At 34.0% G+C, this 19,527-nt stretch overlaps 1 protein-coding gene across 1 annotated transcript in view; it reads left to right on the plus strand.

The window, feature by feature from the left end:
• Positions 1-19,527, plus strand: part of Ttc29 (tetratricopeptide repeat domain 29) — a 126,313-nt gene that overhangs the window by 10,940 nt on the left and 95,846 nt on the right. The window contains exon 3 of the mRNA XM_076864083.2: positions 16,396-16,619. Coding sequence (XP_076720198.1) covers positions 16,396-16,619 — 224 coding nt within the window. The remainder of the gene's footprint in view (positions 1-16,395; positions 16,620-19,527) is intronic.

The following is a 19,527-nucleotide window of genomic DNA, read 5'->3' on the forward strand; positions in this document are numbered from 1 at the left end:
CTGATCATGAGATGAGTAGTGCTCTGCCATGATGTTCTGCCTCATCATAGACTCAAAAGCCATAGTGCCAAGTGACCATGGACTGAAACTAGGAGTCAGAATAAACCTTTCTTTCTGAAAGTGGATCTTCTCAGGTAATCTGTCACAGAGACAACATGCTAACACAGGAAAAAAATGGTTAGCAGAGAGGAAGGAATGAATGAACTATAAAGAAAATGGATGACATACACTAAAGATCAGATTTTCAGAACCCTCTTGAATTTTCAGGACTACACTGGATCCAGAAACTTCCTCCAGGATCACCTCTACAAGGACCCAGTTGTTCTACAATCATGATTCAGATTTCCATGAAACTCCTTACTTCAGCTTGTCTGAAACAATTCTTATCCTACAACCAAAACAACTAAAATATACATTATTGAGCAAGAGGAATTTTTGTCTTTAAAGTTAGCTTGGCCTAGGGATTTCCCTTTTCAAGATCAAGATGGATGACTAAGCCCATTTATTTTCTGTAATTGAAATGGCCACACAAAAGTTCCAAGGATGGTATTTCAGAACATTATATAAAGAAAAGATGCTAGAAGTTCTAGGGGTCGGGGAAGAAGTTGCCAAGAGTTTCAAAATATTTCTTTCAGAAAGCAGTAAGAATATCACTGGTCATAAAAAGTGATATTTTGTAATGATAACAGAAGTTGATTCATCAAGAGGACATATCCTAAATATTTGTGCTTCTAATGTTAGAACTTCAAAATATAAAACAAACATTGATAGGAAAAAGAGGAGAAATAGAGAAACCCACAGTCTTAGTTGGAAATTTCAACATTATAATCTCTGTAATTGATAGAAAAATTTGAATGATACCATCTCACCTTAAACAATTGACATTTACAGACTATTACACCAAACAACAAAACAGATGTTCTTTTCAAGTGTGCATGACACATTTGTCAAAGCAAAGATATTCTGAGTCAAAAAATAAATGTCCATATACTTAAAGGAAAAAATTATGTGTACATAATTTTGTAAAAATATGTCCATAATTTTTACATCCTAAAAATATCACAACACAGATTGGAAAATATTTGAACAGAATGAAAAAGAAAACATGGCATGCCAAATTTTGTGAGGTGCAGCTAACGCAGCACATCAAGGGCATCTTATAGCATTAAAATGCTTATATTGAAAATTAGAATATAAAATGAAGGGTATACAAGTATATATAAAATTAGAGTATAAAGTGCTTATATTCAAATCAATACTCCAACCTCTCTTTTACAAAGTTAGAAAAAGAAAGCAAATTAAATTTAAAGTTAAAAGAGAGAAAGGAATAGTAAAATGAAGGCTTGCTCACCAGCCTGTGGTGCTATTGGGAGTTGGTAGAATCTTTAAGAGACGGGGCCTACTGGAAAGAATTTAGCTTATTGAAGGTATATTCCTGAGGATGCATACCTCCAATAACCTCAATGATAGAGAAATGATCAAGTGACCTGTCATTGGAAGTATGCACCTTCAGGAGAAATGACCAAATAAATGAAAGAGAAAATTAATGAGATTTATAGCTGGTTCTTTAGAAAGATCAAAAAAATTGATCCATCTTTAGTCAGACTAATCAGAGAAAAAGAAAGGCCACACACATCAACTTCAATTATTTTTGCTTCAACTGGAAAAACACTCAAATATATTTAGAATGAAATGGGCTCCTATAGTAACCATAAAGGAAAAAAACAAAATACCCTAAATTAAAATTACCCAACCTAGGTACTTCCTTGTGAAATTTCAGAACATTATATAAAGAAAAGATGCTAGAAGTTCTAGGGGTGGGGGAAGAAGTTGCCATCAAGAAATAAATATCACACTATCATCACAGTTGCACACACTCACACTAGGTGTAGCACTGGAAGAAAAAGGACGATGTCCTCAAAATCGGAAGGATGATTATTTTTACTCTAGAATTGCATCCTCAGATAAATTATCCATCAAAACGGGGAGCCACATAGACTGACACATCTTCTGACAGACTCTGCTTCTGCAGTTTTTCTTGTCCCCACTCCCTAAATGGTTAAACTGAAGTGGGGGTGGAGGTATAGAATTCAAGGTAAAGAAGGCTATACAATCTGGAAAATAGCATCTAAATCAGAAGTCCAAATTAAATGTCTATGAAGTTGCTGTAGCAAATGATGGAAATAAGCACCTAAAAGATCTTAGTGATGATGTTAATATAAACCTGTCACATATGTCAGGGATAAGAAGTAATCAGGAAACTGATATTTAAGTGTACTATTGAGTGTAGAAAGGCAATATAACATATGCTATATATGTTATGTGTATTATGAAAATATTAATTTAAGAAATAAAGCCAGCAAAATTTGCAAATCCTTCCCCTGGCCTGAAACACCACTTATATTTAATGACAAATTCTCATGTGTATATATTTATACCATACACATACATGAACATGCATATTCTGTTCATCTATTTGCATTTATTTTCATTATAACTATTTCCTTAATCTAGTTGAAATACATTTCTGTCTTGCAGACAGTGCCCTTTTTTGTTCCAAGTGATCATTTTTTTCCTTGTGCGTTACTATTTTGTGTGAATGTTAGAATTTTCTTGTCAAGAGTCAGTAAAATATCATTGAATTTTTATGGGGAGTACATGGAATTTATGTTATTCTAGGAGAATGGATAGCATTAAAATATTGAGTCCCACCTTATCAAGAACCATCATTTTCAACGTTAAATTATATCAGTGACAGCAGCATTCCTTCACATTTCTACTCTAGTAGAAATGAATATATTGCAAAACACGAAGGCTTTTTTCCCACAGGTTTTTAGTAGACACACAATATCAACATAAGAGATGTGTTTTGCGTTGCTATATTGCTTTTTTTAAATTGATGTATAATTTTACATAATCGTGGGATTCATCATGCCATATATGTTTCTTAATCATGAATAAACTTTGAACTTACCATGTGAAAACAGTTTAGCTCTTGGGTTGGAAGGATTTCTAGGAGAAAGGACTAAATTGGTCTTCTAAAAGTCTTTTCTAACTAATTTTAATCATTTTTTTATAATGTGCCTATATTTATAGATTTTTTATTGTTGTGATAAAATTTAGCATATTTTCTAATAATCTTTAAATCTCCTGTACATCAATTGAAATATTCTGTGTTTCTCTGAGGTAGTATAAAGATAACAATGGCTAACCACATGGGCTCTAGAAGCAGATTACCTAAACTGATACCCCAGCTTCATCTCTCACAGGGTGTGTGACGTTGACTTGTCAATTAAACGTGTTGTACCAGAGTCATCTGTAAAACGGAGAGAATAATGAGAGTACCTATTTCATTAAAAAACATTATAAGGTTTAAATAAGATAATTACATGCAAAGAATTGAGAACAGCACTTGGCACATTGCTAAGCCTAAAAGGCACCTATGACTATAATTATAATTGGAAGTTATATTACTTTTTTATTCCTGGCACTGTTTTTGGTGACAGCTATTTTTATTTTTCCTGATAATATTTGAAAAAATTTCTTTATCTTTTCACAAAACCAGTTTTTTAAATAGATTTAATTTTTGTTCTCTTATTGATTTGTGATTTGAATCTTAATATGTCCTTTCTTGTTCTTTGTATGGGTTTATTTCATTAGTTTGTTTTATTAGGATTGTTCCTAGCATCCTGAGTTGAAAGCTAGCTGCTTCTCTGGTATCAGTTGATAGTGGTTTTTAACAAACCACTCCTATAAGCTTCCTTTTCAAAACTGCAATGTTTTCTTCCTGCATGATTTGATTTTTATGTATTTTTAAAATTCTAAATATGTTAAAATTTCCACAGTGGTTTTACCTTTAGAAAATGAATAAATTAGAAAAATATTGATGAGTCTGAAAGTGAATGCTTTTGAGGTATTTGTTTTTCTTTTTTTGTAGGAAGTGACCTTTATTTTACACTGTACATTTGCCATATATAATATCAGTTTATGAAATTTCTAGCGTGACTAGTGTATGGCCAGTTTTCATAAATGTTTCTTCTATGTTTGGAAAATAAATATATATTCTCTACTTATTTGTTAGACCATTCATATAGAAATATCTGTAATATTCTAATAACTCGTTTGAGCCTGTTATTTCTATCTACCTAGGCAATTGTTATTAAAATAATTTTCCCTCTATCTGTAAGTTTCTGAAAAAAAAACATTAAAATCAATTTCTTTTTATCTTTCTGTTCATTTTATATACTTTGAGACTGTTATTAGGTATGTTGTTTACCACCTGCTGTATTTTTCTGTAAATTTGAATCTCATTTATGAATCTGGTATAATTATATGCTCCTTTAATTTTTTTCTGCTTGAGTTCTATTTTGCCTGATATTAACAATATTGCAAACTTTCCCTTCCTTGATATTTGCAGTACTATATGGAAATACCAAGAAGTGAACATATGTTCCTATTATGTATCTATTTTATGTATATTTTTATGTTTGAATTCAAAGCTCTTTCATCTTCTTGCAAATACTTCCTTTTATTTTTACAATATTCTTATTGATGCACATTTTTGATTTTGTAAATCTGTCTTCCTAATTTAGAACTGGTAGTTTTCTAAATATTTGAGCTAGCTGCACTAAAATTAATGTACTATTTAGAAGAAAGAGATATTCATATACATGGATATTGTCTGGCCAAAGCATCAGAATCATCAATCTACTTTTGTTTTCATTGTGTTCTGGAAGTTTGATCATTGGGTATGTATAGTCGATGAGAAATTGTGACTTCACTGTTCACATGTGCAGTGTACACCTTTGTTATATTACAAAGAGTAGCACAGAGTGTGAATGATTTCTTCAGAGAACGTACAGTTTGGTACTTAGTCTTGAACACTCAAGTTTAATGGGGGAAAATATTCTCTCTATTTTTCTATATGGAAAAATTTAAATATGCCTACTAAAATGATGCACTATTCCTACAATAGAAACTTTAAAACTCAAAGAAATGAGGTCAACTGCTGTCCTTAAATAGTCAGAGCTTGACATTTCTCTTTAGTTAAATTACTACAGATTTCTTACCCAAGAAATATAAAATGATAAAGCTGGAATGAAACTAGATATCATTTGGGCTTAATACTTTCTGATTGTATCAAAGGGGAAAAAAAGGTAGAGGGCAAAAGAGTGTAGTTAACAGAATGCCAACAAAGAGTTTGTAAAAACAAAACAACAATATAGTATGAGAAATATATTATTTTCTCATAGCAAAGTATCATTACCTCTCTAGAAGAAATGTCATAATATGAGATATCTAAATGCAGATTTTGCTATTTACCCTTATACTATCTTTCATTGCATTGCTGAAAAGAGCATGAATAATGTTTTGTTTTCATTTTTAATTTATGTGACTTTTCCCTTTGTATTTTAAACATGTAATCTTTCTCTTAAGTATTTGTCACATTTATAGCCAAATGTATACTATTTTTCTTGCCAATCTTTTAATATTTTTAATAATTGTGAAGGAATATATATTTTAAGGAAGCAACATTAGAATAGATAGCACAAAACTATAGTTGTAAAGAATCGATGGGTTTACTTTTCCCAAAGAAACCCCTCCTGCAGTTGTTTAATGTGAAAGGTTTTTTTCTTGAAAAGGTTAAAAAAAAAAAGTTCTAATCAACTTTTGTACATTATGTAGAACTTCATTTTCTAAACTCTGCAAAAGAAAGTTTCATATTTAATGGGAAATCATGAATTATTCCATTTATTATCTACTTCCTCCTTTCAAAGACATGATCTGGATAAAAGGCGGGGTGAATAATTTCAAAAAATACAATACATTTTTAATGGGAAGGTGCAAACTACAGATTCTCATGACTATTAGCAAGTGTAGAGGAAACAGAATTTTACTTGCAAAACTCGTCAAACTCTTGCAAAGATAAAATGCATGACACACTTTAGTAATATAAAAAAAAAAAAAAACAGTGAGCCAAAGTTTTTCTTTTCTTTTTTAAAACAACTTGTTGTTTTTGCTAACTTTGATTTTTATATTCCCCAGCTTTCCATTTTTATTAAAAGTGAGTGATATTTTACTCGATTTATATGGAAAAGCACTAGTTTTTAAAATTATTGTTGTTGTTTGTAGAGATGTATAGAGAATTGAAAGAAAATGTTAGGCAATGTTATCTGACAGGAAAAAAAATCCTAAATAAGAGAATTTCAAAAAATTTGGAGAGTGTCACAAAAGCAAATACCATGTTCCATTAAGTTTTATGTTAATAAAAATTGTCAATATTAATTTAGACAAGAATATTCAGTTGATGGACTAGCATTATCATGTTTACATGTGTTTATAGTCATGAGATTAAAAAGCTCATTTTTTGTTCTCTCCCTTATTTTCATGTTTCTATCATCGTAATAAACACAGAATCTAACAGAATTGCATTACTTACTCAGATTTCTTTTTTATTATTATAACTCAATTTAAGAACTAAGTTCATTTTTGAGGTTTTATTTTTTAGCTTAGTTTTATTGCTTTTCTGATGGTTGAAAGTTACAATGTAATTTGAAAACAAAACAAAACAAAAAGATATGAAATCCATACAATGGTTTCCTTTGGTCAAAGGGACTTGGGTTCGTGTTGAATTCTGAAAATACTTTCCCTAAAAATTCTTCTTTAAAGATGGCATTCAGTTCACATCTTTCCGTGTCTGACCTTTAGTTGAAATCATTCTTTTGTAAAGAAGTTTGAATTTCTCAAAGGAGTTTGCAAATAATGACTGTATACAAAAATTGTGTATATAATTGACCTCATATGAGGAGATTTTCTCCCAGTTCTTTACACCAAACTTCTAAAGAAAAACTTTAAAAATATGTTTCAGTTTGAGATTTTTCAATAAAGAAAACGATTGTCAAAATGTGGTGTGACAGCTTCATGGATAAATATTGTGGTGACACTTTATATTGACAGGTGCATAGTTTATTCATTTCCGATGGATGAGAGCCACGGTACTTCAAATATTTGATTGAATGGAAATCACTTGAGTAAATCATTTTCAACAGGATGTGCACATTAAAAATGTCTTCATATTATTAAGGGAATTATTTAAAGCCATTGGAAGAGTTGCAGCCTCATATCACCTGCAAAAAAAAACCATGTCTTTCCTCTGATTATCTGGTGATTATCACCAGCAAAATTATTATTTGATTTATAAACATTCATTGATTTGATCTCACAAAAAGTGACTTCTGCTAACACTAAGCATTAGTGCTAACAATTGAAACTGTGAAATAATTTTTTTTTCCATTTGACACAAATAATCCATGTGTCCTAAAATAAAATAACCCATGAAATGAATTCTTATTGTGCTTTTGGGACAATTCTTTGCTGACAAAATTGTTCAATATATTATTGTTGAAAGAATTATATTAGTTATAGTCTGAGTTACAAAATTCTGTGAGGTAGACTTTATTCCTTAATTATTAACCTTATTATGTCTCTTTAAAACGAATTCAAGTTTGAACTTGGTTTAAATAGTTTTTTCCAAATGGTATGTTTCAATTTGTATATACTTTTAAAATTTTGAAAGTTGTGTTTCCTAAATTTTATTATTAATAGATAAGAATTTGCAGTTTGTAAAATTATAAAGCAAAATTTACATTTCTAAGTTTTTCTAAAAATTCAAATTAGCAAACTTACAACTGTTTAGAAAACCACATAAAATTTCTATTTATAATATTCTGCGGGTAGATTTTATTTATTGATTAAAATTATGAAGTTAGTCTAGCTATTCGAAATTAAACTGAAACAAAAATCCTACTACATTTATATTCTGATTTATTGATAGTATTTTTAATTTTGACTTGCTTTTTTATTTTATATTTTTTATTTTTAAAGAGAGAGAGAGAGAGAGAGAATTTTAATATTTATTTTTTAGTTTTCGGCGGACACAACATCTTTGTTTGTATGTGGTGCTGAGGATCAAACCCGGGCCGCACGCATGCCAGGCCAGCGCGATACTCCTGAGTCACATCCCCAGCCCCTTGACTTGCTTTTTAAAATTTATACAATTCAAGGTGATATATTTATTTGGACAGAAGTTTTAATGAAGTTTTCAGAAAAAGTATAAATTAATACATAAATGAGGGGGTTTTGGAATGAAGCTAATATGTTCCATTCAGTCTTTCAAAGAGAGTTTATATAAAATTATAATTAAATTATTTATATAGCAATATATAAAATCATGATCATATAATATATATATATAGCACAATATTTGTACATTCAAGTATTTTTATTTTCTCTCATAAAAAAACACCAACAAATTTTACGAAGAAAATAATATTATAATGGTTATGCTATTGAGCTTTTTTCATAATTAGTTATAACTGCAAAATATTATGAAAAGAGCTATTTTTGAAATACATCTTAAAACTATGTGTAAGCTCAACTGGTTGTATTGTGTTCATTATTTGAAGTTTTGAAGTGTTTAGGAGAATTAATAATGTTCATTTTAATAACTAATTCAAATTGTAATGACAAATTGTAGTGAAGGATTCTGATTCTGATATAAGAAAATTCTACTTTTTAAAATATTAACATGTAGTCATTAAGCTAAGTCATAGAAAATAAGCAGTTGATCATCATGTTATTTGTGATCGGTGGATGTACTAAGATGCAAAGTGAATTTGTTTCAGAGAGAAGACATTACAATTTGAAAGTACTTTTTATATGCATTTTATTCAGTTAATAAAAATGCCTCATTAAATATATGAATGCTCATCTCTATAATATCTTTCTAATTTTCCAAAAATGAGAATGAAATGATTTGAAAACTGTTAATCTGTGAGATGCCACCTGCTGTATTTACATTTTAAAATATATAAATAGAGTGCAGTATCTGTTAAGTGGTCTCATAGACAGCTACTTGTTTTGCAGTTCTGCATGGGTGATATAGAATCCATGCATAACTTTGCATTTATATTCTTTGAATATCATCTTATTTGCATATCAATTAAAATAATATCTGTATTAAGACAGTTAATGAAAGTTATCAAATTTACATGATGTAACTGCAGTTTGCTAAATTTCCAGTAGATGCCCCCAGAGACCAGTCAACTCATTGGAATTCTTTACATTTAAGCAACTTTTTTATATTAAAACTTCTTTTTCTTGCTGTTTTGAATTACATATAAAACAAAAGTCTTAAAATCTTAAATTTCCATGAGTTTATTACTCTTCCATGTTTATTACAAATACATACACATGCATATATATGAGATGGCAGTACAATTATTAATCAGTAGTAATCTGTACTATGACAAATAATATAAACCTAAAGGTGTAAAAAAATCAATACTTTCAATTTTCATTGTAATTCTACATATTTTTAAAATGAAGTCATTCCAAACACAATTTTTTTTTCTAGTTTCTTTTTCTTTATCTATTTATGTGGCTATATCATTGTGTTAGCTTTGGGTGAAAAAAAAAACAATTACCATTTTCTAAAAACGATTACACATACCAAGGAACTTACAAAATCGTTATCAGTCTGCATATATCAGAAAATAACTTTTTAAAATTTTTTTTATATGTAATATCTACCTACACTGAGAAGTATGTGTAGGAATAGTGATTCTCTTTATTTCATGGAATTATATTAACTGAAGCTATTTAAGTATTAATTTAAGTCAATGTAATTATCCCGTAGGTGATTCCAATAACATTTATCCCTACGATATGAATGTAAGACTGTTATAACTGACACAGATAACCCACTAGTGACTTATAAATATTAACTTAATGGAATAAAAGTATTACCCTGACTTTTGATTAGCTATTACATATCTTTTGAATTTATCTTTGTCAGATTAAATTAAAAATTTATGCTCTTGTTTTAAAGTATGTTTTTTTTTATTGAATGGTTTGAAATATTTGACTGAATGTGAAGCTTCACCTTGTTACCATAATTTTAGTTTGTCCCGGGAAGAAATATGATAAATGTAATTGTCCTTATTTGAATAGGTGATAATGCTTTACACCGTCAAAGTCAACCTCTTAGTTTATGCATTAATTTAGATGGGGACAAGATAAAATAAATTGTTATACCTATTCATTTCACCTATTTGTCTTTTCTGGGTTTGTAGAAGTATGCACTTTTTACCCTTTTAAATGTTTGTCAGTGGTTTATCCTGGTAGCTGTTACACCCTTGAGTGGGAATCTATCTATTTAATTTGCTTTTCATGAATGCTACTAGCGTCTGCTCCCTCCTTTAAAAGAGGGAGATCCTCTGGGAGAGCCACAGAATGATACTGATCTCTGCTCCCAATCCAACATCAACATGGATTAGCATGGATAAAGAGAACGGCTTTCAAATTGGAGATTACATCATAATTGTCAAATTTTGTCAAATTCCTAAATGGTCAATGCAAATAAATAGAAAGTTGTAAGAATGGGCAGGAGGAAAAGAGGAGAAAAAGCAACAATAGTTGATGTCCCAGGAGGCAATGTGGGAAGTGGAAAGAATTCACAATCCAAAGTCAAAGAGGGTTGGGTGTGAATCACAACTCTGCCATTTATTAGCTTGTGTGGTTTGGGGCAATTCACAGCCTCACTGATAGCTGGAGGTGTGTGTGTGTGTGTGTGTGTGTGTGTGTGTGTGTGTGTGTGTGTGTGTTTTGTTATTGTTGTGTGTTTGTTTTTAAATCTGTATAAATTAAAGTAGTACTTAACACAGTTGTGGAGTGAGTTAGAAGTGATATTTACACAGTGCCTGACACATTGTGGGAGTTCCGAAAATAGTAGCTATTGAAGGAGGAATTTAAAATCCGTGTCATATTTCTGTGCCTGTAGACCAGCACACCCCGCATTTCCCAGCACCTCCACATTCAGCTGCTATGAAGCTCGAGCCGGATTGTTGAATTTTGTTGTCAGTTTCTAAATGTTTTTAAAAACTTGTCATTTTTTAGGGAAATTTTGATATAAACTATGATAGTTTTAGCAAAATTTCTTGAACAATGCCTTTAAAAGGCAGTAAAACCTGTATGAAATGTGCAACTCCCTTATTCTATTTTAAGTCTGTTCTCCAGCTGCTTCCCTGATCCCAATGCAGCCTGAGGTACCTGCTGCAGTAGAGATCTTCCTCCCGATGCAGATTTATGGATGCCCAGTGTGTCTATCAATGTCCCCACTTCTACTTTTGTGAGTGGTATATAGATTTTTTTCTGTCAGAACTCTCCCCCAAATCCCATCATAGTAAATCTCTTCATAATTTTTAATAGAATTCTCAATTTTCATCTTGTAGGGCAGTTTAGAGTCAAAGAAATTTTCCTTCTTCTGATGCTTAAAAGCAACATCTTAATTTAGACAAAATTTAATGTATAAATGAAACCAAAGAGTAAAATCTTTACATCCAAATGGAATAACAATTTAAATAATGAATTTGGATCTTGTTTACATTTCTATTTATTTTCCTCTTCACAAAGAAAGTGAACTTCAACTGTGGTTGTCTCTTAAGAAATAAAAAAATCTGAGAAATCCAAATATAATAATGAAAATTGACATGTATTTTTGTTTTCCAAGAATCAATTCATTTTAATAAATGAAGATATTCAGATTAAATAGTTCGCCTTACTTTAAAGATTTAGTAGGAACCTATTTAGTAAATAACTATGATTCTTTCTTGCTCTCAAATATTACTCATGAGGCTTAAATGGCTTACAGGTGCATTTGTACATGCATATAGGTGTGTACAAAATAGAAATGGTGTCAACAAAGTTATATATACATATTTAAACATATTCTTATTTGGTATATCTTCTGCAAAAAAAAATGACCTTTTCAAAAAAATTACTAGAAATCTTTAAAAATCAATGCTATATATTGTTGGTGTTTTGAACCTGAAAGATATGTTGGAAATACTCCTAGTCCAGCTTCTTTTGAATCACTTAGTGTTCTCTGGTCAAAAGGCAATGAAAACCCATTCTGACTAAGTGGAAATGATTTTATGGAAAGGATGTTAGGTGACTGGTGGAATATGGGGGAGAAACTAGCTCAGAAGAAGTGGACAAGACACAGACCCCTTGCATGGATGTAGGTAGGAAGACTACTGGAGAATCTTGTCCAGTCCAGCTGCCCAGGGCTCCTGCCTCTCCCACACCTGTGCTTCTTGCCTCAGCATTCCAGCTCATGGGAAAGACCGGGTCTCCCTCTAATTTGGGTCAATAATCTACCCCCTGACTAGGGAGTCCTTGAATTCCTATCCCACATATAAGGCTGGCTGGTTGCAGAAGTGTTTTCAGGTGTGCCACAGCAGAAGTAGGGCTCCATGCTGGATGGGCCAGACCCCCCTTCATCTCCCATGTGAAGGCAGAAGGATCTGGAGAGTGATTTTCTACCTCTCTGTCTGGATTAGGGTTAAAACTGAAATGACCTCCCAACTGTTCTGCCCAGTGCATCTTTTCATTGTTTGAAGTCACTGTTTAATTTTTACTTCGTGGTCCTTTTCTTTATTTTTGCTGCAGCAGGCTTTCTTCACTCATAGGAAAACATTCTGGCAGCCAATGCATGAGCATCTGAAGTTGGCATTGCTCCTCTGAAGCAATTCCAGGCTGTGTCATCAGAGGCCTTCCACGTCACCCCACAAACTGCCTTCTAGGGGACCACTTGCAAGAGCCCTTGGGTACTCCCAAACTCAAGCTATCTGAACCCAAATTCATCATCTTTCCCAGTAGCAAATGTTCCCCTCTTTAGCAAATTACCAATTACTCATTACTCAATCAGAAAACCTGGTCATCATCCGAGCTCTTTCCTGTCCTTCACCTCCAACAGCCATTCAGCCACCAGGTACCCAATATTTTTATCTTCTAAGTATTTTTTGGATCCACCTAACCCTACTTAGCCCCCTGCCTGCACCCCAGTTCCAGCCCCGTTAGCCTCTCCCATCCACGGCCACCTGAGTTTCCCATCTTTTCTCCCTACTCCCAGATTCACCCTCCTCCCATCCCTTCTCTTGGATCAGGTGTGAATTTCAGAGTCACAAACTCAAGGATGCTAAATTGAAAGTCTTTATTTTTTTATAACTTAATTTTAATTCCTGGCCCTGAGCCTTGATCCTCCCTAGTGTAAAAATCCAATCTTGTCACTCCCAGGTAGTCAGTCCAATTCCACAATTTCTCAGGTTGCTCAAGATTCTAAAACATCTTCCTCGTCACCCTATCTTCCAATACAGAAACAGCATTGTACTGAAGGGGGCTGAAGGAAGTAGAGTTACTAGATTTAGCAAATAAAAATACATGAATTGAATTTCACTTTCAAAAACTCAAGTGTGTGTGTGTGTATGTCCCATGAAATACTTAGGGGATTCTAATACTAAAAAGAAAATCATTTGTAATTTATATGACATTCAAATTGAACTGAGCATTCTGCATTTTATCTGTCAACATGGGGAGCAGGCAGGGTAACAGCATATGACAGAATTTACTTTCAGATTTTCATGGAGGACCTTGTCATTGTCACTGATTTGCCCATCCAGTCCCCAGTCCTCTTTCTTCTTTGCTTACACAGCTCAAATTGGGTTGGGACATCACTGTGCCCAAGAGGAGTCAGGACATTTGGGTTTCCAGACTCCTTGCAGCAAAGGGAGAGTGGGATGTCATATGTCACAGTTCTAAACAAAGGGTCCAAAGTAGAAATCTGCTAGGAGTTGCAGGTATGATTCTGTGTTTCCCCCAAATAAGGAAAGACACAGTCAATGCCCCCTCACATTCCACTGTCTTCTGGAAAGTGAACATGGTCTCTGGAGCCCTATGGGCCACTAGCAGGGAACAAGGAGGAGAGAAGGTCAAGATAATCCCAGGGACCTTGATCTTGAACTTGCCAGTCCAGTAAGCCAGGTCCTTGGCTGCCTAAGATTAGGCAAAAAGTAGATTCTCTATTTTTCAAAATACTGTAAGGTGTGTTCTCTCTCACTTGTAGCTGAATGCATCTCTAGGCTGTGGCATCCTGTGCAGGCAACTGTCCCCAGTCCATCCTTGTTTATCAGCTCTGGCAATATGCTGGCCTGAAGCCTTTCAGAGGCCCCTGGTGCTGCCCATTTCAATCATGGCTGTGCCATCCTTCCAACCCCAGTGAGACTTTCACCATGAGCCTCTCAGCACACATCCCTGGCTATGGCTGGATAACACAGTGGCAGACACAGTGACCTTCCCCTTCCATTAGTGTCATCTGTGGAGCCCTCTGAAAAGTTATGACATTTTTTCATAATGTCACACCATACCACTGAGTGACTTCGGGACATCATAGGGCTGGTTCTGGTTCTCTGGTTCTCTTCTGCCTACAAACCCTTGACGGCTCCCTGCCTTCTTGTGCCCGGTGCATGGGGAGGTGGGCAGCAGGGATGTTGGTAATCTCCTACCTTCAAGACTCACACAGGAAGCAGGTTCCAGTGTCTTCCACACTTAGATCCCACTGAACTTCACAGGTTGCTGGCTTGTTCTTCTCACCTACCCCTCTGGTATTCGACTGGAATAAAGGGGAGCAGGGAGGACATGGCCTTTCTGTCTCCCTTTTCCCCTTCTATTTCAACTAGAGGGACAAACAGGAGAATAAAAAACGGTCACTCCAAAATTTACTCTCCCTGTTTTGAATATTTCTTGGCTCAAACCGAATGGTAGCTGTTGATCTTTTGACCCAGGAACGTGCTTTCCTTACTCTATGAGCTGGTACAACAGACTGGCTGCTGGTGTGGGGGAGCACTGCTGTTCAGAGTCATTCCTTCCAGATGCCTTTTCTCAAAAGCAGTCACCCCTGTCCATTGGGACTCAGCCTCTCCAGGACTCTCCATCACTCCTTGCTTTGAGTCTGAGCTTCTTACCATTGCTTTACTATGAGGTCCCTTCATTGTCTGGATCCCACTTAAAAATAGATAAATAAAGACAAAAATGAAAACCTCCATATCTCCGTACTCTCCACTCACCACTCTTGATTTCTACCCAAGTAGATTCGCGGAATGAGAAATTCTTGGCAGATGGAACCTGGGCAGTTTTGCTGTGGAAACTCTACAGGTGAATCGAATGACAGCCAGGAGCTGATGACCAGTAGCAAAGGCTTCACATTCCCGCAGCATTTTCACTTAATTTCATCTTGTTCCTGAAAGAATCCTGCGATGTAGGGAGGGCAGATATGAATGTGTATATTTTACAAATGAGAGGAAATTAAGACCAGGGAGGTTGGGACAAATTGGATATTCTAATTCTGAGCTCTTCCCAGTCTACACTGAAATTTTTATTGCCAATAGTATCATATATCAGTTTTTCTAAATATTGAGTTCTCAGGGTTTTTTTTAAAAAAAAAGCTTACAAAAATTAATAGAAAGATATATATATATATATACCTGGTTGTTCTTTTTGATAGGTGAATAGCCACCACATACCATAATTTTGTATATTTCTTATGTAGACATTTTCAATCATCATTTTTCATTTCTTAATTATGGGATTGTGTTTTCCCACTAGAATGCCAACTTCACAAGAATACTGAGTGTTTAGAACACTGGATGGTACTTAGTAGGAAATGCAATAGTGATTCATTGAATGAGTAGATGAACTATCCTCTGTCAATGTCCTTGCATACGGTTTATTATTAAAGTTAGGATTTGTTTTCATTGTTGTTTGTTGAGCTGGGATATTGCTATTACCCAGGGTGATCTCACACTCCTGTGCTCAAGTGTTCCTCCTACTTCAGCCTCCTGAGTTCTGAAACTAAGCAATGAATTAGCAAACCAATAACTTAATTCTACCTGAAAATAATTATATATATATATATATATATATATATATATATATATATACATATATGTAAAGTTTATATCAGTATATATAATGATATGTATATATAGCGACAGAGTTCAATAAAGCATTCTGTATGAATGAATGAATGAATGAATGATAAACTTCCATAACATACAACAAAACTGCCAAATACAGGGAGGATGTTGCTTTGATATTAAATAGCAAATGTGATTTTTGCCCGGCTTATTGTAGTTTTCTGATTGGATGGGTTGGCTTGTTTGGGTGGAAGGCTGGTGTATCCAGTATTTTTTAATACTGTCAGTGAACTAGCTTATTGTCCTTATCAAAGGGAGCCCAGCTCTGGAACGGATATATTTATAATGTAATTTCATTAAAATTACTGTATTTAGATAGCTTCTGGCATCTTTCATTAAACTGAAGTAGTTCAATTATAAGTGTCTGAGGCAAAGATCTTTTGATAGTTTTCAGTGCTTTCACTGAGGGGAAGAAATAAAAAGAAAGAAACACTGTTCAGCCTTTAATTATCAGAGAATGAAAACACCGGGCAGATTGAAAGGATTAAAACGAGGCATTGAGCTTTCTGATTCTTATTCCCAGCTACAGGAACTCGTACAAGAAGAACATCTGCGTGGACATGCTGCGGGAGGGTTATCACGAGTCCTTCACTGAGCTCTTTGCTCTGATGGAGCAGTGGGAGACCCTGAGGGTGGCTGCGCGACGCAGGTCCATCTTCTGGACGCAGAAGCCCCTGGAGGATCAGCTAGATAAACTAGATTACTTATACCACCACCTGACCAGGGCCGAGGCCGCCGAGAGGAAAGGTAGGTGGAGAGATGGTGGGCAGGTCCCCTAGGGAAGGTTCCAGATTGTCTCCTGCGTGCACGGGAAACATTGAGACAACTTAGCCCAGGTCTCTCTAGTCAACTAAGCATATTTATGGACAAATAATAGGGACCACTGAATGAAGGGGCAGCCCAGACATAGGGTCTCCTGGTGCTGTCACTCTCCTGGTGATGTCTTCTCCTGGCGGGAAGACATCACATGGCACCTAATGACATCTTCTAGAACTTTCCAACAGATTTAAATCTCTCAGATCATGAATTATTATCATTTACATAATTTGTCCTTATCTGCCTCTTGACTTTTGCTAAGGAGATACTTTAGAACAGCACTGTCAGTTCAAAATGATACCGATTTTCCAGAATTTATGTAAATGAGCTTTGAAGTTTTTCTCATGACATGTTACTTGAATCAGAAATTTTATATTAGGGAATACTGAGAAGATACAAAGTACTTGCAATTCACAATTGAGGTTAAAATTGTTAATTTTATACTTTCCATGGAATAATTTCTAATAAATTCCTTTTTTTTGTATTTTAATATTTTCCAGAAAGTTATATGTCAAGAATTGGGGAAAATATTTTCATCTCTATTATCATTATATTGATAGTGTTATAAGTATTTTTCAGTCACATGTTAAAAATTGATCATTCTAATTGGTCACTTATAATTAAAGAAAAAATGGAAGTCCCAGATTTTGGCATATAAATTTGGTGTTCTAAATTGTTCGTTTCTTCAACATTTTGGGTGAAAACATGTTAGAACTCAAAATAAAATAAAATAAAATCTTGGGCCTTGACATGACAGTGTTTCATTTCAGACCATTTATGGGTATCGGACAAATTTCTGTTAGCCCCCCAGCTTCGATAGAGCCATCTGATGAGACAGGGGACAGCCACAGAGGCAGCCACAGTCTCTCAGCTTCTAGAGTGAAGTCCCATCAAGATGTGACCTGACTGAAGACGACAAGATGTCCAAACTGTGAATAGCACATCAAGCAAATTAGGGTGGAGGGGGTGGCGGGGTTGAGATGGGACTGGGTTATTTACACTATGAAAAGTATTTAAATGCCGGGTTGACTTTAAAATGGAGTCTGTTGGTGAACTTTAAAATGTGATTTAGATAATTTCTCAAGAAATTAACTATTGGGAATAAAATACACTTTTGTGAAAAACCTGCATTCCCATGTCAGCCCCAAATTCTGAAGTGATATTGATGCTGGAAGCACAACTAGTCAAGATAAAACCTGCCCAGTAGCCACTTTTTCAAGTTGAATTCCATCATATTCACTGTGTGAGTTGGGGGCTTTCATTTGAGCAGCATAAATATGAGCAAAAACTCTGCCTTGTCATAAAGTGTCACAGATGAGTCAACTTGTCATAAAGGCTTCTGTAATGATAAAGAAACCAAAATACCAAATAGTTTGCTTGAAGGTAGAACACATTTTGATTTATAATCTTTCATTTTAAAAAATGGTAACTATACACAAAAATAAAAATATTCCTCCAATTTGAAACTCACGAAATCCCAATTTCATTATAGACAAAGTCTTGCGTAAGTGGTCAGTCATGAAAGGAAATATTTTCTTCACAGAGCGGTTTATCACATATTCATGGTAACTAAGGTTGCACTTGTTAAATGGGGCAAAATTACTTCTTGTTCAGCCTAAATGGTCTGTAGAGTTCTTTCCTAAAAACTGCAGTGGCTTTTGCCTAGTTGAAATAGAGAAAATCAGAAATGTTGCAAAAAAAGTTTAGTGGAAATAATTCAATTGAATAACATGTAAGCATTTATATGGTCCTTTGTAAAGAAGGTGTGTAATTTTTTCTTACAGTCAACACATGAACTTAATTGAGGGAAAATTGTGATTTGAAGAAGGAATGCCCCATAAAAATGAGATACACGTTTTTGTTTTTAATAACTTGAGTTAATCCTAATCTTAAAACATACACATGTATATGTGCATGTGTGTGTATATGTGTGTGTGTGTATGTGCGTGTGGGTATATATATATATATATATATATATATATATATATATATATATATATATATATATACATACACACACATGTATCCAAAACATAGAAATCTGTGAATAGCATCTCAAGGTTCCATCCCATATGGTGGGGGAGGGGGGTCTGAAACAATTATCCTAAAATAATGTGTCTCTGAGAAACCTCATTGCTTCTCATTGGAAAGACCATCGCTCTAGGGTCACAATGAAGTTCATTTAATCAAAACTATGGCACTAAGAATAGTCGTCTCAGGTCAGTTCTGTCTCTTGAGATTTACAGAGCAGTAATCTAGAGTTATTTAAATAACTTTAACAAAATATCACTTGCTGTTTTAGAGCAAAGTTGTGTTTAAAGTAAGCCAGCCATTTCTTATTGGATGATTTTCCACTCCTGGAAGGGTTTCTTTGTCCCTGACACATTCCCTGTTTTATCCATTATTGTGAATCATCTTCGTACCATCTGTATGTAACATTATGATTAAAATCTTGAGCCCCATGGGGTTGGGGAAGAGATGGCAATAATGGTAATGGGTAACTGAATCAATAGATAATTCCAACATTATTTACGCTTGACTTTTAAATTATTGCCAAGAGTTGAGCAGCAATTTTTTTCCTGTAACATTTGTTTAATATACACAAAGCGTGTTCTAATCAAGCAAAGCTCCAAAATATATTATAAGTTTTATGCAAAGACAAAAACAAAAAATTATCTGCTAAAATAAGTTTGGTGAACTATCATTGAAGTTAAGAAGGTTGATTTATCGCGGGACTTATTAGAGCCCTTTTCATGCTTACATATATTGTGTGTATACTTCTGAAATTTATTTCATTATGGAATCTCTTCTTTAGAGAGCATAGTGTTTAAGTAACAGA

This window comes from Callospermophilus lateralis, chromosome 8 (assembly GCF_048772815.1).
Source record: "Callospermophilus lateralis isolate mCalLat2 chromosome 8, mCalLat2.hap1, whole genome shotgun sequence".
NCBI classification, from domain to species: domain Eukaryota; kingdom Metazoa; phylum Chordata; class Mammalia; order Rodentia; family Sciuridae; genus Callospermophilus; species Callospermophilus lateralis.